At 35.1% G+C, this 22,901-nt stretch overlaps 1 protein-coding gene across 7 annotated transcripts; it reads right to left on the bottom strand.

Moving 5' to 3' along the window:
* Positions 1 to 551: 551 nt before the first annotated feature.
* BORA (bora, aurora kinase A activator) lies at positions 552 to 22,299 on the bottom strand. 7 transcript variants are annotated; one of them, XM_026061981.1, is made up of 12 exons: positions 22,134 to 22,299; positions 20,752 to 20,858; positions 17,154 to 17,199; positions 15,450 to 15,531; positions 14,030 to 14,095; positions 13,196 to 13,252; positions 9,527 to 9,744; positions 7,099 to 7,252; positions 5,448 to 6,049; positions 4,913 to 5,044; positions 3,465 to 3,642; positions 1,527 to 2,934 (listed from the first exon to the last, which is right to left on the bottom strand). In XM_026061981.1, the coding sequence occupies exons 1-12, from the start codon at positions 22,287 to 22,289 to the stop codon at positions 2,855 to 2,857; spliced, it is 1,878 nt and encodes a 625-aa protein (XP_025917766.1). In that variant the 5' UTR covers positions 22,290 to 22,299; the 3' UTR covers positions 1,527 to 2,854. The 7 variants fall into 7 exon arrangements, with proteins under 7 accessions (XP_025917771.1, XP_025917772.1, XP_025917773.1 ...); XM_026061983.1 differs by lacking the exon at positions 1,527 to 2,934 and having other exon boundaries at positions 3,552 to 3,768; XM_026061984.1 differs by lacking the exon at positions 1,527 to 2,934 and having other exon boundaries at positions 3,552 to 3,768; positions 4,913 to 5,040.
* Positions 22,300 to 22,901: the final 602 nt, after the last annotated feature.

Genomic DNA, 22,901 nt, shown 5'->3' with positions numbered 1-22,901 from the left:
CCAGTCTCTCTCCCTGTTCCCAATACTCCCCCCCACAAACACACCCAAACACACATACACACGTGACAGCAACATGAAAACGAAAGATGCTGCAAACTAGCACCACACTAAATACAAACCACCTAGGTATGTGAGAGAGACAGGTCTTTATTCTGTTTCATCACTCAATTTACAATTATTATCCATGTTATAAGACTCTTGTTAAAACTACTGAAGTTAATTTAATGTAAACAATGGCCATTTTGTGCAATATGTGCCAACCAACGCATTAAGTAAAACTAGAGAAACCAAATGTTCAAATGATTCCACAATAATTTATACAGTAGATTTCCTCTATCAGAAGATTACATAAGAAGACTTGCATATTTTTTATTATGTTTAAAATAAATAATTCCAATTCCTTCTTGCTACAATCTATTTGAAGACTGTAAAACAGGAGACAACACATACAGTTTATGGTGGGGGGGGGGAAGAGGGGTCTTACATCTCATTTCACCTGTTAGTGAGGTAACTTTCCCTTACTTTTAAGAAAAAACTCATGAAGGGTGCAATTAAGTATTTTAGTGATTGCTTTATTTGAAACCACTTTGAAAGCCTTTGATCATTGAACATACCACTACAAAGAATCAAAAAGCTTAATTAAAAAAATAAAACCACATTTTAATCACTCATCTTACACAGAACAGTTCAGAAATGGGTCATAACTTGGACTACCCTGCTATCTCCTCCTTTACATTGACAGGTGTTAGTATTCATAATTCTCACACTTGCAAAAAATAAATCCTTTGCACATTCTGGAAGTTTGTTCTTTCAATTGATTAGGTATTGTTAAGTGAATTATCATGGGTAACAGAAAAGAAGCAAGGTGACAAATAACTTTAAATCTCTGACAAGAATTTGGGTCTTGCTTTCGAACTACAAACCTTATAAACTAAAGCCAAGAACATTTTGAATGCCCTATTCAACTCATTCATTCTTCCAGAAGTATACGTTTCTTCTCTACCCAAACTGGTTTACAAAATTAATTCTCTAAAAGTTACCAATTCAGTGTATTTCCAGGTTTTAGTAAGGCACAGTTTCAAGATCAAGTATAGATAATTCATCAGGACATTAGTTTAATTATCAATCCCTGTATTACTCAAAAACATATTACAGAAATATTGATTAAATTGTTATGGAAGTAAAAATAATCCATCTCAGATTTGTTGGTTAAAATTAATTTTTTTTTTTTTTTTGCAATGTTAGAACTAAGACTAAATGACATTTTATTGATGGTGTTTCCCTGTTTAAGTTTACTGTTTCCAAAGCCATCACTGGTAAGGTATTGATGAAACAACTTCTGAAGAACTGCTCTATTCATACAACATTTGTACACAAGTCTCAGTTCTGACACTGCTTTTTAATGCCATAAAATACTGTTCATATTTCCTCTTTCGAAGTTTTTTTAAAATGCTGTCAGTTGCCTCCAAATTTGGATCATACTGATTCTGTTTCAGGCTTAATGTATAAAACCTACTCATCAGCCATGCTCTAATCACTTTGATACAGGCACTTCTGTGGGTTGTTGAACAGAATAGGAGGCAGAATTTCCATCCAGTATCCTGGGACTGGATATCCTTGCTATAAAAAGAAAGAAAAACCACTTCAACTGGAACAATTAGTAGAATGGACTTTTCTTTTTGATGAATCCAGCAAAGCTTACTTTAAAATTTCACAATTATACATTTGTAGAGCTCTAGTGTTTTCCTTTTCTCTCTTTTCTTCCACTCTGAATCAGTAGGGCTGGAAACCAAATGTTTCTTTTTTCTTTTTTTCCCCCTCCCCATTCACATCCATAAATCCCAAAAGGTTCTTTTAAACAGATCCAACCATATTTTACCCAATCTGATTTGATTAGGAGGTCGGGGCTTCCAGACCCCCTCATTCCATGACTTCTGGTCATCGACAGTTTTGTTGACACTATCAAGATAATTTGTTTTTATTAATGCTTTTTGCAATAACTGGCATTTAAAAATTTTATTTCTATTTCTGTATTTCTATTCTAAAAATGTTAATAATTTCTGTAAGCAGGTATAATAGAATTTGGACTTCAATGCAAGAGTGAAATAGAAGTGTAATTGTTTACTTCAATAGAAGAAAGGTTGCACACTTTCCTTAATGATGTACTAAGACCAATTAACTTCATAGTACCTGCTAGTGTTTTTCTGAAAGGATACCAAAGCATCAATTTGGTAATCAGTGCTCTTATGAGACATTAGTGGAGTCAGGTGATCTTCAAGATGAGTGGTAATACAATTACTTTAATAATACTATCATTTAAGATTAAGGTAACCAGTAGTATATCTTATTTAAGCTCATGATAAAGCTAACTAATGAATATACACTTTTAGGATTAAGAACTTCTTGTTTAAAGGGAAGAGATACTACTTTCCTAATAAGAAATTTCTGTCACCTGTCCTTTTCCTAGTTTCTCTCAAACCAGGGGGGAAAAAAMCCCCAAAACATTCAAAGAACTGCCAAGGGCACTTCTGTCATAAAGCTTATCTTATTACTAAGATAATTGAACTTTTTTTTTAACTGTGCAAATATACATTACTTCCATAACTGGAATTGAAATTTCATTCAGCTGTTCACCAAGATAACCTTAATTAAAAGGACTAGCCTAGTATTAAATCAAAACACCCATTTTTAACAGTTTGCAGCCTACTTTAAAACATACGCAGGGTACAGGGAGCTAGCTCTGGAACTAGTTTTATTCTCTCCTAGTGAGAATCATGCCATAGTTCCCTCACCGTTACTTTAGGCTGACACTGACAGGCACTCGTCCCCATCCTGTTCCCCAACCCCACTCTCCTCATATCTCCAGCAGTTCCTTCCCGTCTACTGACGTTTTCTTGATATCAGTACTAGTACTCCTGCAGCCACACAACGAACCTGATGAGGGAAAAAGCCATCCAAATCGAAACTGATCCTCCCTTCTTACCCTCTCTCCCAGAGAAAAGTTTCCCTCACACCTTTAGGCATTGTGTCTTAAAATGTAGGCGCTTTTGCAGTTACAATAGCTCCTATACAAGTTACACTGGATTTGGTCAGTCTGTCCAAAGTATTTCTCCTGAAGCTGAAGTTATATCCAAACTTTCAAAACAACATACCTCCTCAAAGAATCTACCTCTAATCACAGAAGGAACACATTTAGGAAAAAAAAAATCACTATATCTTTATACCAAGCAAGTCTAGCCATTCTCAGTTTTCAAATGGATCACTTAATGATACTAATAAATGTGTTTAATGGGACCTGAAAAAAAACCCAAATGAGTTATAAATTCCCCAGATATATACCAGACAATTCATTACACTTGTATTAAGGAAGCAAAAGAGTATATACAATCCAGGTAACTAAGGTAATATACAATAAACAGTTATTATACAACACAATTTAAGTTCTCAATCAGAAAACTACATACCATTTTTGTGAAATCCCTGAATTTGATTTTCATTGTTATGTTTCCAGGTAGAAATGTTGCAAGTTGCATTTTGACCAAATATTATATTATGCTTTTTTGCTTTATGAAAACAGGATTGCTTCTCCGGAGATTTTGCTCTCAGCAACTGATTGTCCTTATGTTTTAAAACAGAACACTCCTAGGTTGATAAGGAGAAGTTTATTTTAACACCATTTTCATAAAAGTTCCCCAAATAGAACAAGATCCAAACTTAATATCTGCAAATTTCAGGTCACAGTTAGCCTTAGCCTCACATCTCTCCACTCTGAAATGAAAAAGAAATGAAAGACATTGCTTTCTCCTCACTTTTTTAAGATGTGCTGTCAGCAAAAGTATTTTCTTAGCGCACACATGCTCTGAATGAGCCAACTAGATACTTCTGGCCAGCAAAATCCATGTTTTTCTTTCCATTCTCTGTGGGTTCTCTGTTGTGAAAGTTGCAAGAAGCACTAAATGCCTTCACACTTAAATCCTCATCCAAATTATAAAGTTGGACTTAACAATCAGGATCTAGTAATTGAAAGACCAACAGTGGCTGAAGAAAACAGGTCAAAGTATAAACATGGACAATATATCTTAAAGAATCAGAGATGCTGTACAGGATGCAAGCAACTTCCTGACCTACTCAGTTTGTGGCAGAGGAAGCAGGAGGAAATCGTAAGAGGGAAAATTTATTCTAGTAATATCTGGAAAGTTGCATGGCATTGGGGAGCCTCCAGGACAGGTATAAGGAATTTGATTCTGATGGATACACTCACCTGTGGAACCTATGTCCAACAGGATGACTTCTGAGGAACAAGACCTCAGAAGAAATAGGTATTTCTGGAAGTTAATGGAAAAAAAAAAGTACCTATTCTTCCTGTAAGGGCACAACTATCCTAATCAAATTCCTAGGTAAGCAGAGTCAAGTTTTGATGTTATCGGTCTATGAGACACCTTCAATCCACTCTCTACCATGAAACATCTTTGCACCAGATGATAGTAGGAAGGAAGTGGTTAACACCCCAGATACAAAAATGAAATCAGTACTGAATGGGCTTGCTTGAATCTTTTTATAATCTGGCAACAGAAAGACAGTAAGAACAACAGAAACAAAAATAAGGGCCACAGACTACCATGCATCAAAAGCCATAAGCAACATCACAACGTATTTTTCATGCATTTACCTCAGTTTTCCCTGAAACTACCTTTGCCACTGTCATACAACACATTAATTTTGTGGGCAGTTTTCTATTTATCCTGCATTTATTCCTTGTTTTCCACATATCTGAAATGCAACTAAATGAACATGCTCTCTGGCTCATTATTGGCCTGACAGTCTGTCTCAAACTTCCCGAAACTGAAGAAAATAGGGAATAGAAGCTGTAGGTGGAAAAGCTATCACTTTTGTTCTACAGTGTAACTCCTACCTTTGTTCTGAGAAGCTGAGATTTATTCTGAAACACATGTGTATTCACATCAGTTTCTCTGCAACTGTTCTCAGCCCCAGCAGTATCCATAATGCTGCTTCCACATGTCTGTGTATTATAGCCACTGTCTACCTAAAAGCAAGAAACAGAGCTTTAAAATGTATAGCAATTTATTGCTAATAAACTTTTCAAATTCTCATACCTGATAAGACTTACATTTCATTAACACAACTTAATCACACAAACCAACTAGATATATCCGTTAGTAACAAAAGCAGGTTGTAAACAGGTCAGCCAGAATTCAAGTAGCTTGGATTAAGTTAAATCTATTACTGTATGTAGTAACACAAAAATCATTTATAACTGTTATGCCAATTCCACTGGAGAAAAGAAAAGATGGAAAAAAATCCCAATACAACCTGTGTGCCACATCCAGTAAGAGAAACCAGACAATTATGGCTAGAATGGTAGACAAATTAAATRATAGTATGCCAAGTTGGTTTTACAGATAAGAAAAAAAATTTTTTATTTTTACCTGAATACTACTGTTGTCACAAGGAATTGCACTGCTTTCTGCAAGAGGCGACATGCACATGCGAGAGTTCTCAATACTGAAAGTAAGTCCCGTCATAAAGCTGGTCATTGGTGCATTGCTATTGCCAATTGTTTCTTTTATCCAAGTGTTCTCATCTGACAGTTCAGCTGCATCTGCCATATCTACAGTATTATTTTCCTTTAGGCCTTCTATATCCTGAAATGATGACAACCTTTGTTCACAAGTTTCTGAGTGATCTGGTGCAATAGACACAGTTGCAACAACTAGATGTGTACCACGCACAAAAGTATCACCATCTTGATGACATAAGTTTATTCCATTATCCATTTCTGGGAACCGAGCTTCTACTGGAGATGCATTTTCCTTGTCTTCCTCCTCCTCACAGTGATTTTCAACAGTAAATGGTATTCTAATGAGAGAAGTCTGATACTGGCCAGTTCCTCTACATGCTCCAAGCCTCATAGGAGAACAATTTTTAATTGGAGAACAACCATCTATATAAGGACTTCTTGTACTTGGGGGTGTCATTCTCTTTGAAAYAGAAGGAATATCCGGAGAACGAAATGTAAATTTTCTTTGGTCTGTTCATAGGAGAGGGAAAAAAAAAAGAAAAAAAAAAGAAAGAAGTATTCAATTAGATATAAGATGGAGTAGAAGCCAGCATCCTGAAAGCCCTACAACAGCCTACAGGTCTTTAGAATAATTAAAGGCAACTACATAGCATTTCACAGAGCACTGCCTCCCAGCTCCAAAGACTTCTTAAAAAAATATTTAGCCTACAATGATAAAGGCAAGTTCTAGACCCATTTTTACCATCAAACTTGTTTCCTATGACTCAGTTTGCTGTGTCAAAGGCCTTGCATTTTCAAACGGCAATACCACACTGCTCTTGCAGAAAAACAGATGCAGGCTGGTTCTGTGGCGTTTTTCAGAATAAATATAAACACACGCATTCACAAAATTTTTGAGTAGTAATAAAATTTTCAAGAAAATCAAACAAGTAGGAAAACACCTACTCAGTCTCTATGTGCAATTGTATTGAAATACCACAAGGTTCATCAGAACAAAATTATGCATAAATATGGCCTAAGTCTTTCCAGGCAATGTATGAAGCATTATATGCTGAAATTTTCTAGAGAAAYGACAAGGTTACAAATCATCCTGATTTCTTTGCTGGTTAAATCAGTTCCTTTCAAATCATCTTTGGGGAATCACAATTTGAAAACTGAAGCTAAACATTCTTTGCCAGATTAAAATGCTTCAGATGGGGCTAAATTAGAACTGTGACCTGTCTTAGATTTGACACCTGGCTTTAAACCTTCTCCTCAGACCAGGATTAATAATTTACATTGTGTTCATTCCTATGATGTCTCAATTCCTTTTTCAAAAAGTTTTAATTGTTTTTTGCAAGTAGATACACTTCACTGTTTCAAATAAGTATGACATTTTGCTGCTAAACAGCAAATGTGTCATACAGAACAAGCATGCTGGTTTGCCAGACCCACTACCTTGCCTCTGAACAGAAAAAAGTTCCAGTGATGAAGTAAAAAACACACCTGYTTTTTTTTGTTTTGTTTTAATCAGAATAGACAAATCAAGAAAGAAAAATGCACATATATTTAAGCCATACCTGACAATGGTGTCTTTCTTATATGGAAAGCAATTGGCGAAAAAGTAGGAGAACCATTATGCGCAGGGGACCCCTCTGGAAATGTGGGACTGGTTATGCTCCCCAGACTATAAGCCCTTGCTCCTCCTTGAATAGGACTGGAGGAAAATTGACCCTTCAATAACAATAAAAATTAAAAATGTATTTTTTTTTCCACAGTGTAATCTTAGATTAATATACAAGGAGTTTTTTGATTAAAATGCTTAATATGGCAATACTGAGAATAACTAATCCTGTACAATAACATTAGTTTAAATATTCCAGCTGCAACCTTTTACTTGCACTTTATGACTCAACACAGGAAAGAGCAATCCACCCAAACTGTCACATAATACCAAGTAAATAATATCAAGTAAAACTATATTATCTATTGTATTTAAAAAACTACAAGAACTGTAATCAGTGAATTCATGTTATCCATAAATACATGCAAGTATTTCATCTCCCAACTTTCTACTCATATCATGGCAGATGAAAACTGCCCACTATTTATATTTTTATGGAATCCACATTTTCTGAAATTTTTAGCTCATACACTGACAAAATAATTTTCCTTATGAAAAGTGAATAGAAGTTGTGGTCTTGCTTCAGTATACGTTGCAAAAAAATCACTTTTAGCAGTATAACTATGTCATAGGAATCCTTCAGTAGTTTACCATAGTGAGGTTGTTCTGTTCTGTTTTGATTTTTTTTTTAAAGATAGCAAAGTCTCACACTTGCTGGAGTAGCTTTTTTTGCATGCACTTCTGCCTCCAAACAGATGAAGACATACCACCAAAAACAGTTTAGTTGTGCTATGTCTATCCAGGAGTAGGATTCCTCTTACTTAATTTTAAAAAGAGACATTATGTGGACATTTATCTATTCATCTATATTCTCTGATCAATGGAAAGAAAAAAGTGCATCCAGCACTCTGTTCAAACATCTATTTATATTGCCTGTTCCCTCTGTAGGGGGCAAGCAGCTCAGGGATACTTACAGCATGAACATCTGAAGTGATAAGAACCCCAACCATTGCCAACATTTCCACATCTATAAAATATCATAGCTCAACACACTGACATAAGGACTGGAAAGATATGGAGAAATTTGTTCTATAGACCTAATACCTTTTATGGCATTTGCATATTTTCAGGTGCCGATGACATGGTTATCTGCCAGAAATCACCACTTGGACTTTAAATGCTATAGTTTTGATCTTATACAGAGAAGCAGAGCTTTTACAACAGGAGGAGAGAGAGATTATATGCTTATCAGCTCAATGTCTCATTTAACATGAGATTGTGTTGAATTGCCAAATCCATTTTGTATTATAATATGTCTTGCATTGCTGAATCTCTAAACTCAAAGACTATATCCGTCTATGTGGCACTGTAAGCATAGCAGTTTTGTTATTCAATATTGAGCTCCTAATGCAGATGTTTACTTTGCTTTTAAAGTAAAGAAGTAAGAAAGTAAGGAATTTTTTTTCATATTCATACAAAGCTGAAAATTTTCCTAGAGAAGTTCTGGGCTTTGTTGTTTTACATGAAACATGAAAATCACAACTGGTATGCACTAACAGGCAAAATCTGACTTGCAGGAGTAACTATCCAAAGAAAATTATTTACATACAACTCAAAAAAAAACAAACAAAAACAAAACACCTTAAAAATACTGCTCTTCATACTTTCAGTTAAAGAAAAGCTCAGTGCTATTCTTTCCAGGCTTTCAGAACACACTTTTGTCACCAAGATGTTCAGATGTTCATGTTTTACAGATTCTTTTAAACAAACATACAGGGCTATCCCGAGTCATTTCTTCCATCACAAAAGAGTTTACAAACAAAGGGAAACAATTACATCAGCTGTTCATATCAGCTATTATTGTAGATAGTAAGTAATTCATGGATTTAAACAGGCCTTTTTTTGATATACACATTTTATGAAGAAATGATCTCACATATGTTCTCAGCAAATCTTAACGTATATAGAAAACCATAAAAAAGGATTCCAGATGCTTTAAGCTACATGCACTGTGAATCAATTCCTCTTTGCTTTTCAGCACAGTATATATTAAAACACAATCTCTTCTAGGCAAAAGAATAGCAGCACAACATAATAATTTGATATGTGATAAAAAATAACCAGTGATACATATATATCATATTCATATATACTCTTTCAAGACATTTTCCATTCACGTAAGTATTCTCAAATTGGAATTTGAAGAAACTTTAATTTACTACCTATTCTCTCATCGAGCAGCTGTAACTTACTAAAACCATGGTAATTCATCCTGTGAAGCCTGTTGGAACACAGAACTGGTACAAGCCTGCCATAAGTACTCCTCTTGTATYTGCTAAGTCGACATACACTCTCATCCCTCCATCCCCCAAAAGGCTACTTACTGAACTAGATGTTTCCAGAGGGCTTCTGCACCGGACTGGAGATATATCTATTGAACAAAGCACTCCAAGTGGCTGACTACTGCACGGACTTTGCAGAGAAGGGGACAAACACTCAGATACACTTCCATTTTCTTCTAAAAACAACTTTCTTCTGAGTGAAGAAGAGCTCAGATTTTCCTGAGACTGATCTGCGAATTCGTCAGTTCTAAAATATTCACCTAAAAGTGTGTGGGGGGAAAAAGTTTGTTTCCAAATGAAGTGAGAAAATGAGAGTCCTGCTCCCTTCTTCTACAATAAATGAGTGCTGAACCTGGGGCCAAAGGTTCAAGGAAGGGTCAGGAAGAAGAAATCTGACCCTTGCATACAGTTAATGATTTAAAATTAAAAGATCAGTAACTTTTGCTTCATTGAACATTGAAAAGGACAGAAAATGTTATAAAACACCCTCTAACCCACAAAAACTCTACTAAAATGTTAGAACATTTTTCCTGACCACAAAGGTTGTAACAAATATCAAGCTAATACAAGTACGACAACACTTAACAGTTGTTATCAAACTACCTAGACTGCACAGTCCAGGAACCACAGTTCTGAAAATGGAAAAGAATTTTTACGATCCAAGCGCATGCAAACATCCTCTCCTTCCTCCCTGCATTTTGACATGGATTGAATAGGAATGACCTGAAACAGCCATTTTTTTCAAAATGATATTGGCAAAAAGATGCCAGATAAAGAGGGAAGATGAAAAACATTTATCTAACATCACTTTTATTAATGATGCAATGCTGACCTGTAATCAAAATTTAAGATACATACTCCTGATTTACATTAGCAATAGAAAGTAGTTCAAGAGTAACACCTTTTTCCTCTCTAAAGATGGTAGACAGGGAAATCCTCCCTGAACAGTGTAATTCTGGGAAGGAAAAATAAACCAAATTAAAATGGCGGTAAGAACTTTTTTGGATGCCATCTTTAACGTATTTCAGCTATTCTGTTACAGTGTGGCTTAATTCTAACAGCATTAGCCAAGCTGAAAAGAATATTTTGCATGTTACTATTTAAAAATCAAATACTTCTCTCATTTGGAAGTAATTCCCAGAAAGACAGGCTGTCACTATGACATCAACTATGATAAAAATTGCTATTTATAAAGCAACTATCCTGTTTAGGTACAGCTGAGCTTCATTTTGTGTTATGATGCTCCGTTGGTCAATGGCTGCCTCTGTAGTTGTATCATTCATAGAGCAAATAGAAGATGATGAAATCTTAATGAATTCTACCTTCCAGGTAGTCTACGAGTTACTGCTTCTTAAGGCTTTTCCTAGTCTCATTTTATAACCCATTCTTTTGATCTTGCTGAGAGCTCTATTTTAGATAGGTCAGCCTAAGTACAGTGGCAATCACTCTTCCTTCACGTGTAACTGAGAAAACTATGCATCTGGCCATTCAACACCCCCCCCCCCCCAAACAAAACAAAACACCACAACCCATAATGCCAACCTAGAAATTGAATAGACTTCTGGCATTAATTTTCCAGCTACAGACCTGAACTTAATAATACATTGTGTCTGTGCTTATGGAAACCATTAGTGCTATATGTACATCCCTGCCTGAGAAGCTGGGAACGTTTTCACTAAAAGCACTACTCCAGGGGTCAGCATCAATCCTGACTATATCTGCTAAAACTATTTATTATTACCAAATGAAACTTCAAAGCTGGACCTGCTTTGAGCTAGAGGTTGGACAAGATGACCTCCAGAGGTCCCTTGTAATTTAAATTATCCATGAATTCCTTTTGGCTACCTCTTTACAGAGAATCAAAATAACTCAGATGTCTTTTCTGTTATTAGGGGTGTGTTGCCACTATACTTTTTGGAATGGAAACTCTTCTGCTGGCTTTGAAAATCTAGAGAATAGCTGTAAACATCTGAACCAGTACCTAGACTCCCTCCTGTGCAGTCAGTGAGATGCATGTATCTCTCTCCATTCTTTGTAAAGAGAACATTACAGAAAATCATGCAAGTTGCATATTACTGGAGCTTCCAAATAAAATTGCATCAGAAAAGTTTTGGCTAAACAGAGAGACAGTCTCACCAGATAATCATATTTAAACTAGATGTTTAAACTGGATGTTTTAAAAGTACAAATTTCTACCAGTGACCTCTTTGCAACATGTAGTTATCACTTTCCAGGGGCATATAGTCAATCCCTTCTTAATTTCAAGGTCATTATGCTCAATATAGTCCATTTTCCTTTTCTCTTCATTATAAAGGCTCTGGAATAGGGTCAGAAGTTTTGGGATCTGTAGGTCTGAAATCTATTATAATCATTTACAACAGAGCTCTAAGTCCACACTGTGTCCATGGATCAGTATATAAGAAAGCACACTAGATGAGATCTACAGATAGAAGTTCAGAATATAAGAAAATAAACCTTCCACTAAGCAGGCATTTATAACTGAATTAAAACATTTAATCCAATTGACAAATACAACAAGCAACTATAATCTAGGTACCTACTCCATACATTACTAAGGACCATTTGTTAATCATTACAAAAAGTCCTTTCTGTCCTAAAGCCTACCAAGGTCCCACTTCTGCCTGTCATGCTCTAATTTTGAAGTTTATTGCTTTCTTTAAAATAACAATTTCATATTGATTAGTATCTACTTATTGGCATTTTTCCAAAACTGTATTCTTATTTTGAATGTTAAAGGGGGTTATTATACTGTCTAAGCAAGACAAGATTCTTTCAAGTCTTCCATGTGCTTTGATGTTTATGGTGACAAATTTTTTTGTTTCTCTATTCTAATTTTATTTCTAGTGCGTGAAGAGAGTTATCAATTCATGAATTTACAAACTATTCATTGATGGCAACATTCATTAAGGCCAAACCCTAAAGCAACAGATAGAGTTCCAGTTTTCTGTTTGTTTTAATTTTGTTCACTGAGTTAAACCCAACTTCACAAACAGCTTAACCAGCAGAGTCGGGGTTGAAAACTTGAATGCTGAAATAAGAGCAAGCAGCCAAAAACTTCTTGAACTGTCCATACTATTATTCACCTATCTGAACCATAAGAGGCTTCCAGTCCTCTTGCCCGAGAAGCTGACAGCAATTTCTTTATGTAGCAGTTACAATCAGACAGTTAATTCTGGAATCTGTCTTCCTCCTCAGCAGCCACAGCTTTTTATTTTTTTATTTTTTTATTTTTAAACCACCACACAACTTGTAGCAACCACCAAAGCTTAAATTAAATTAAAGGCATGGAAATAAAGTATAGCTTTGCTCAAGGCAAGGCTGGGCTATGAGCTCTGCAGACAGCAATCTGCAAGTAGACRAGCTCTAAGTTAAGCAAGCACTCTATTAAAAAAACAAATAAACTCTTTTGTTTACTAACTTTTTTGCATTCATAATTCTTAATCAATTTCCAATTGCACTCCACATAATTTTTTGTCTTTATGTCTTCACTCAATTTAGTCGTGTCAATTTTAGGCCAAATGTCCCACGCAAAAAGCAATAACTATTTAGAAGAACACACTCACTTAAACTACGATTCACACAACAGGTTTCCCATATTTGATTAGATCTTTCATTTCTAACCAAAGACAACAATAAAACAAACTTTCTATTCATACATTCATAATGAAATTTAGATATTACGAAACATACCTAGTATTTTCTCTAAATTAAAATCCACGGGCAAAGACAGTATTGTCTGACAAGCAGCTGCAATGAATAAAACCAACAAAATTAGTTTACATTGACATTTTAGTAAAGCTAGAGAAACAAAAATTCACTTTTAAAATGCATTGCAATTGAGCTACTTAAATGTTACAGTTGCAATAAAGAAGAGAGTTAATGAGGGTTAGGATTCTGATTTGGCAACACTATATGCAGCACACTCAGGCCTAGAGACAAGCAAAAAGGGTTGTAACATACAACCCTCTAGAGAGGCATTCTTAACTGAAGAGAGAGACCTCTGAGGAAATGTGGGTTTCAAAATGAACCGGGAGAAAGATCAGAGTAACCAAGAGAAAAAAAATTATGTATGTAAGTAAAACGAAATAACTTTAAAAGGCATCCTAAGATGTCAGCTATTTATTTGGGGCAGAAAAGAATCAAGATTCTCTAACCCAAAATGATCAAACACATCAGAGGTGTCTTCAAACTGTAATTTATCCATAAATGTAACTAATGCTTATATTCACTGTTTTTTATTTCACAAAAATGCATACATTGAGTTGGAAAAAAATGCACTCTACAGTCTACAACAGAGACCTTTTGTTTTTGCTTCTAAAAAACATGAGAGAAACAATGTAATAGACTTGCATTGCTATGAGAAATACATGTTAAAATTATCACCACACAGTTCAAGAACACTTCTACAGAAACATTTCTACAGAAAATTCAATGCCTTCTTGAAACAAAATACCAAAAGAAAAAAAAACAGGGATATTTGTCTTCAAAGAAAACCTCTAGTTTCAGACATTGCTTTTAACCAACCATTGCTTTTTCCAGGCTGCAAAGTTAGCTGTCTTCCAACTGGAGAAATGTTATTTAGATCTATGCCTGTAAAATAGATAAAAACTTAAATTGAAACATGCATTGCATATAGAGTTTTAAAATGTAACGGCAGTAAATTAGAACATTTAGTGCAATTACGCAAAATTTTTGTATCAAGCTTTGAGAGAAATTAGAAGAGCTAGAAAAGAGTATTACAGAAAGGTTACAGTAATAGTTGATTACAAGAATTTCAGCACCTTTCTAATCAAAAACGTTTAGTGAAGTAGCATCAATTTTCCCCAAATTCATATGGTCTGCTGTGAACTCCTATAAGACATTTAAAATGCAGCGAGTTTGTTCCTAGCCAAACAAGCTCCGTTTAAGTAAAAGACATTTCCAGAAAATCATGCAGTCTTGACTTAAAGACAAAGATGAAGAAACTACCACTCCATCCCCTGTTTATATGGTTAAAGATCTAGCCCATTTTAGCATGCTGCTCACTCTGCCACAAATAACTCCCACTCTAGGATTGTGGCCTACATTCTTTGCTCTAGAAGCAAAGATTTTAAAATTGACCATTTAAAACTACATACACACAAAGTTTTAATGGAACACTATCAACAAATTTTCTAATTACTTTATATGACCATTTGCATCAAAATTTATCTTCAATTTATCTGCAAATTTTATCCCCTTGATAAAATACGTTAACACTTTTAAGTCTCTTTCCAGTCTTGCAGAAATCCCCAAATGCCTATTAAAGAATTTCCTATCAAACAATACTTCACAGCTGACATTTATCCAGCTTCTAATCCACTTAGCATATGCTCTGTTGGTTATGTATAAAACTTAATAACAACAACATCAGTAATAAAAACTAATAATGGAGTAAATTAAATTAATTCAGAAAACTCACAACCCTACATAACATGACAGCAAGCCTGAGAGGACAACAGGAATTTACATAAGAGATGAAAATTTATAGAAAAATATGGAACTTGGTTTCTCATATATTTGTATTGGCAGAAAAGCACTCAGAATAATAATAATAATAATAATAATAATAATAATAATAATAAATCAGAGCTACAAATATTAAGAGAGAAGAGAGCAGTAGAAGACTTGGCCATTACCAGCAAAGTAGCAATGCTGTATGCATAAATTAAATCAGCCCAAGGGAAGTTATAAAAGAAAAAAGATTTAAGAGCAAAATCCAAAAGATCAAAAAGGTGGAAATTATGTGAAATTTGGTAATAATACCAGATTTTTAAATGAAGAAAGCACTAGGAGAACAGCTAGAAACCAAACCATTGTGCCATCTTTTATCACTTGTTCTTGAAATTTAAATTGAGATTGAAAAATTGTGCTTGCTAATTTTTCAAAAGCTAGAGAATTCAAGGTAGACACACAAACAACTCACATTTAGTTGAATTAAACTGAGAAACTTGCTTCCCTTCATGTTCAGTCCAAGGAGAAGGAACTATGAGTCTTTTAGTGAAAAACTAGAGTAGAATAGAAAGAATTGGTCTTAGCATTTAAAAGAAAAAAAGCAGACTCAAATTTAGATTAGCACCCCAAACAAGACAAACTTCTGTCATACCTTTTGCTACTTACAGATTTATATTTTAAGAATTTTAACTCTTCCATCTCAAAAAAAAAAAATCTATAAAGAAGGTTATCCCTTACACCAAAAATACATTTAAATATTTCAAGCCCAGAGAAGTTAAGGAAGAATAACTTGATTTGAAAAGGATCCCCATGTTCAGGGTCATATATCACACCTGAGATCTTAAAAGCCTGCAGAGTGAGAATTATACAGCAATTTCATTTAACGCTTTAATTACTTGTTCATAAAACTGAATTGTGTCCCTACAGTTATGCCAATATAATTACTGCACTCTAATTTAACATAATTCTTTTCAAACCTTCAGTTTGCTAAATTGTTGTGCTTCGACAATTGAGCTGTTTCACAGAAGCATTAGGGAGACACTGCAGTACCAAAAAAAACCTGGACTATCAAGGTTTTTGGTGATATTATTGGTATATTTGGCTAGAGTGGTTAGCAGCAAAACAGTTATGAGTACTGGCACCTACACTCAGTTTTTGTTTGAGCCAAAACCACTTCAGCTATTGCATCCAGAAGGAACAACCAAAAGTTCAGGAGATGAACACTATTACACAGCTTTAAGAAACACATGGCAAATCCTGTTCTCGCACTAAATGCTTAAAACTCAGCTTAAAACATCCAACTAGTAAAGGCATAATTTTTATCTATCAGACATTGCTTCAAACCATTCAGCTACATAATTCATTAGGTTATGCTTCACAAAGAAGAAATATCCTTTTTAATGCAGCTTTAAAACAACAGAATATCTTAGCTGCAGGCCAGCTACATAGCATCTTTATAGAATCATAAAAGAACTTTTTTGGTTTATAGGCACTAAAACAGATACTAACATGACATAATATGAACAGGTCAATAACACTGAGGAAGACTTGCTTATTAAAGACCTATTTTTTAAGTTGAAATTGAAACAACATTAAAGATTTCTATAGTGAAGATTTGAAGCAATCTCCTTTTCAGTCTCTCCTAAACAACTGGATGGTAAAAGATAAAATTAAAAATAACAGCAACCAAAAAAAAGTGAGCTATCCTGCAAAAAGAAATTCTTGCCTCCATCTAAACAGACTTTGGAAGAAACAAACAAACAAATCAGAGATTTTGATTTACTTTCAAGGGTGTGACAAATAAAAGACAGTGGTAACCACCTAACACTAACAGTTACTGAGAAAACAAAATACTTAACTGTTATTTTTATCATTTGTTCAATCATTAAATAAAAATGATTCGTAAGAGTTATCTTACAGCAACATTTCTATTAACCAACGTGAAAGATACATAATCTCCTATTTTGACCAATAGGTGTATGAAAGAAGATAGAGAGCAACATGGATTCCAACTATAACTGCAATGGATGAGGACGCCAAATTATTTTTTTACTTACCAGTAAAATATAATAGGTTCCTAAATTTTGAAATCCTGTAATAAACATGGATTTTTTTTTTTGTTAATGTAAGTGGCTAAAATGAACCAACATTTGATAGCATAAAAAAAATGTATTACCTCCTCAATGGCTTTTTGCCTTCTGTCTTCCATCTCCTTATCAATTCTAAGTAAAACAAATGAAAAATAACTGAATTATCAAAGCCATCACACAATTTTAAAAAATGTAAAGTCCATCCATGTTATCTTACAGATTTTAAGTGAAATATGATATATGAAACTATACTAGACCATAAGTCTTACAACAGTATTTTTTATATGCAGTAACTTTGCACTGTAAATTGACAAACACACAAGCACTGAGATAATTACTTTAATGAAGTAAGCCTCACATTCAGAAATTTTTTTTTACCTTTATAGGTACAGATTTTCTGATCTTATATTTATTCCTTGTATCATCAAGTATTTTTATTTGAACAAAACTCAGTCATAACTGAGTTCCCAAACTAATCCACATAGTTACACAGAACTTTTCATATAAATACATTTTACTTTTAAAGTTGCAACGAGATGCGGCTTACAAAGAATCTCAGTATAAAATCAAGCAGAATTAAAAAAAAAAAAAGCTGTAAGGAATAAAAGAGCAACAAAAGATATTCTTAGAAGAAAATCTGCATACTTATAAATTCCTGACACAGCCTACTTTCCCAGCACAAGGTTCTCCCTTTCAAATGGTTGGTCTTCCAGTTCAACACACAATATCATATTTGGTTTGAATCAGCTGATACATTCCCTTACACTTTTCCAAAAATAACAATTAAAATAAAACCAAGAAGCCTAACTAAAAAAAAAAGTTAAAAAAAGTTTTGTAGCCACTTCAACCTTCTTCAAACAACTTGTGAGATTCTACATTTATACTGCCTTTAATGTTCGCCTTCAAGTCTCACTTTCAGTTACTATTAGTTTACAAACCACAAAAAATTTGCATTGAATAATTCACCATCACCTTAAAAGTTAAATCACCCAATACTTTCATGCATAGTTATTATGCCTGAATTACACTTGAAGTACCTACATTTAGAAGTCAAATAACAGACATTATTTGCTACACAAACACATATAGATGTACCTATATATTCAAAAACTTTCACCTCACAGCCCTCTTTCTTCAAGGGGAATCATATTTTGAATAGATCTGCAATATTTGGATATGCCAAATTTCAACTATGTCTGCCTGGACGAGGCTAAAGACATTATTATTGACAGTTCTATACTCGTACAAAATGCATGTATTGTACTGAAAGAATAAGCATGGAATCATTGCTTCTCTACGTGTAGTGGATCATGAGCAGTAAGCATCTCTACAAGCTAGGCTGCAGAGGAGAAACAAGGGAACTGGAGAAACAGCTCTGAGTAGAAGTGTTAGGCTGACACTGCAGGTGAGAGGACTCATTCTGAAGGGCGTATCTCTAGGAAAATAACAAAATAAAAGACCATATGCAGTCAGCAGGAATAAAATTAAGCTAGACCTGTATACAGCTTCAAGCAACAGTATACTTACAACTATGGCGCACAGTATGCAAGCCGCAGTGTAGATTTTTTTTAAATATATATATACTTTATATATAGTAGCATAGCATTCAGTTTTAGAAACACTTGATTTCTACCAGTATAAGTTAAAACGAATGAGGAAAGTTTGTAGACAAGGCTGTCATGTTAGCAAAATGCATTTCTGTTTCAATAATTAAGGTAGCCTGCTAGAAGGCTTTCCTAATCATTTTTTAGCTACTACAATAAGCATTGCACATAGCTGATGCCTATTTCAAGAAAACAGTAGTACTGCAAGGAACTAAGTCTACATGTGATGCATATTCAAGACTGTGCATAGTACCCATGAGCTTTCACACTGGGCTGCTATCCAAACTGTTTTTTTTAAATAACGGAAAATTAACAGCTCAAAACATTTATAGATATTTGCACACTATATTTCTTTTGTTTATGGTTCTTCTTTGCAACTAATTGTTTGAGAAAACAATATGCTAATAAGCATTATCAAAATACAGTATATGGCTTGCACAGCATCAGGCATAGGCTTCGACAAGTGAATTCTTTTATCAGGAACTTTCACTATCAAGAGCTATATTTGTGATGCTTTTTTGTTTCCACAAAAATAGTAGTATTTATGAGATGAAAATTATTTGCCATACAAAATTTTGTGTGTATATATATATATATATATATATACACACACACACACACATATATATATATATATATATGAGCACTTAACTGTGTACAGCTTGTAACTAAGAGAAATAACTAAGTAGCAAACCATCTCAGCCTATATCTACACTGAAACAAGCAAGCATGGCCACAGCAAATCTATATATACACAAACTAGCCTCTTTCTAGTCATATCAAATGATAAAAACCACAGCAAGTATGAAATTATGGGACAGACTGAAAGGGCCCACTAACACAATGCATGTTTACAAATACCAGCCATGCTACTGACCATCATTAGATTTCTTACCCAAGCCATCTAATTTAAAATTAGCTTGTGTATGTTCTAATAGACTTCCAGCAACAATGTAATCAACTCCCTAAACACACACAGCTTTGTAACATATAAAAAGCCTAAGTGTCATAAAACAACTGGCTGCCAGAGAAGGGCCAGGGAACCTACACAGACATTAGGAAAAACACTGTGACATTAAGACATGGTGACCCACAGATACAGCTGAGGACAGTTATACTCTTTCTATATCTCTACTGTAGCAAGAAATTCTTATCTCTTCTTATACATCTTCGTGTTCAAAAGAAGAGACAATGGCACAATGGTAACAGATGGTAAGAAAAATAGGCATATTCAGCAGACCCTTGCCCATACCAGCCTTCTATCTGTGCTTTATCTCACATACAGGACCCGAAAGTTAGGCATAAATAGGATAAATGACTGTTTTATTATTCTGTTATTGTGGTTCTTCATTCCATGATGTGTAATTCTTTGTGCAAGTTCATATCTAAGAAATGCATGGGAATACTTGCCTTCCTCTACCCTCACTGGACACGTCATTCTGCATTATTGGTTTGCAACACTATCCTTAGATATGAGTCATGAATACCAAGCCTGTTTTACTTACTTATTTGTCTTCCCCATGGAAGTTATTTTCAGAGAAAGAAGAGTTGAGATCAAGATCAAAGATTGCTCCCTTAATTATTTCAAATAACCAGCAATCATCATCTCCTCAAAGGAGGAAAGCTTATTGGTCTTCCCTCTTATTTAAGGCCTATCTGGGTCTTTCAGAAAGGGTGCTGGCTGTCCTGTCTAGCTTTCCCAGAAACTCTACCCTTCTGCAGCACTCTCAAAGACCAAGGAACTGCTCTTCACAGGTCTCAATATGGAATATTCTGGGAAGATAAATTGCATTGTGACAAGAAGCCAGAGAGGCACCTAGGTAACAGCCATTGGCAAGACATTTTTCTTGCTTCCACTGACTGCTGTACCTGGCTTGTTTTCAAACTGCAAAGTGGATCTGCAGATTATAACATCAGAAAAAGGATAACACAGAGGCAGCTTCATCTAAATATTATAGCTGCTATGTTTAAAAAAAATTGAATAAAAGGTCTTTAATGTTGCATGAAATATCAACAAAACAAAAGAATAGTATTATAGCATTCAAGTTTCTTAACTGCATAAAAACAGATGGTAAGTTACCTAGCATGACTCAAATACATTGCTTGGCGTCGAACATCTTCTGAGTCAATTTCCACAGGATTTATTAGAGCAAGCTGATCAATAGACCATCTAAATTTTCCTGGTGTCTAAAAAAAAGAAATGGACATCTTAATGCTTGCTAGTCTAAAAAGATAAAAATAAAACCACATGGCACAAATCTCTATGGAACAATGCAACCATAACTTCCATATAATTTTTTTCCATCAAAGACAATCATACGGGTCTCAATCTGTTTAAATGACCTACTTAATAAAATAAAAATGAATAAGTCAATCAGGCCTCCTGTTCTTGGTAGGGGTATTAAAATGATTCACAAGATAATATGAAATGGAAGACTGTAGCTGATATTTACAAACTGAGGTGTTACTTATTTATTTTTCCTCAATTTCTGAGGGACATATCTACTAAAAATCTAGCACATGGGCTAAAATTTAGTTGCTTCTAGATGGCCACGATCAAAACTGTGTTTCCAAGAAAACCCAGTGTCAACTACCTAATCCAAGATATTAAAATAATATAGCAGCATTCTTTTTCACTTTACATTTCCCAGGAGGCTTAGGAGTTGCAGCCCCACGCACATCCAGAAATGTCTCACTTTGGGGCAATGCAAAATATATATCTCAGAACAAAAACCAATTCAAACTTGGAAATAAAGCTGCTTTACCCCTTCACTTAATATTGTTAACTACAAAGTACTGGTCATATATCAGTTTAAAAAATATATATTTTTACCTACCAAACATGTCTTAGTTTCATCTGCACAGCATTGCCTTCACTGCTTATCAAAACAACAATGAAAATTGTAGAACAGCCAATGCTTTMACTCTATGTGCTTTCACCTGAATGTATTTTACAGCTAGAATATTCTATATCTACACAATCAATACATGATTCCATAAGTATGTAAACAGCTTATACTAAAAGTGAAATTATTTTTTACTTGTATACATCCTGCTTAGCTTGTAAACAGGAACTGCATTTGTTCCACTCTTGTTAAGTGGGACAAGAGTACTGCAACCACACTTATTTGTAACAACTGCCTATTATTTACTTTTTCCAACACTTTTTGGCTTTTAGCAGATATATGCTAATCTAGTGCTACACCTAGCACTGTTTAAAGTAAAAGGAGGGAAAAAAAAAATCACAGTATTAGCAGTAAGGAAGGAAGGCTGAGTGACACAATGTTAGTATTAAAAAAAGCATACTACTGTAACCAGAAGAGCCCTGCCTCTTTTTTTTTTTAATGCCACCAAAATTCTTTGGCTTAGTCTGTGAAAAATACACTAAATATAGTTTTTCAATGTATTTCAAAATATTAGTACTATATCCGTATAGTTATACAACTGAAGACTAGATCTTACAGATGAGGATTTTGTTGACTTAAAGATTGAAGGACTGGAGACAATCTGCTCCTGAAGGGTATAATAGTCACTTGGACTTTCAAAAGGGTTCAGGATTGCAACTCGTCCTGGAGTTTCTGGCGTTATCTGCATTTTAGCTTCTTTCGTGTCACCCATAACGCAGAGCTGTGCATAGAAGTACAGGGGGGAAAGGAAGTTAGAATTATGACTTTTTAAGGTCAACCTGGAGAAGGGGGGGGGGGGAAGATGATCGATCATTTTAAGGAGTCATAAACATTCAAAAGGCTAATAAAACCGAAACTAGTTTTGGTTTGAAACTGCTGAGCTGAGAAGCTGACAAGCGAGGCTAATATAGAGAACAAACAAAAATAAATAGAAAATAACCAAATGAGACAGCGATAATGGGAAAAAAAAAGCTAAAAAAGAATAAAACCAAAACACACAGAGGGAAAACAAAGCGGCGGTGAAGCCAGATGTATCCTTGGCAGGCAGCTCACACGAAAGGCACAGGCCCTACGGGAGCGCGTGCAGCGCAGGGACGACCTCCCCCCCCCACTGCCCCTCAGTGCGAGCCGGCCCCACACTGCCACCGCGCCAGAGGTGAGCGAGGAGGGAAAGGGAGGCCCCGAAGCCCTAGAGAGCGCTGGCTGCGCTCGGGAGCTCAGACCGCCTGAGGGCCCCGGCAGGGGCGCCGCCGCCTGCCCGCCCCCAGCCGCCCCGGGGCGCCGCGGCTCCCGCCCGCAACGGACGGGGCAGAAGGGCCCACGG

This window comes from Apteryx rowi, unplaced genomic scaffold (assembly GCF_003343035.1).
Source record: "Apteryx rowi isolate R43461 unplaced genomic scaffold, aptRow1 scaffold_189, whole genome shotgun sequence".
NCBI classification, from domain to species: Eukaryota; Metazoa; Chordata; class Aves; order Apterygiformes; family Apterygidae; genus Apteryx; species Apteryx rowi.
This window is presented reverse-complemented; position numbering and strand designations above follow the sequence as displayed.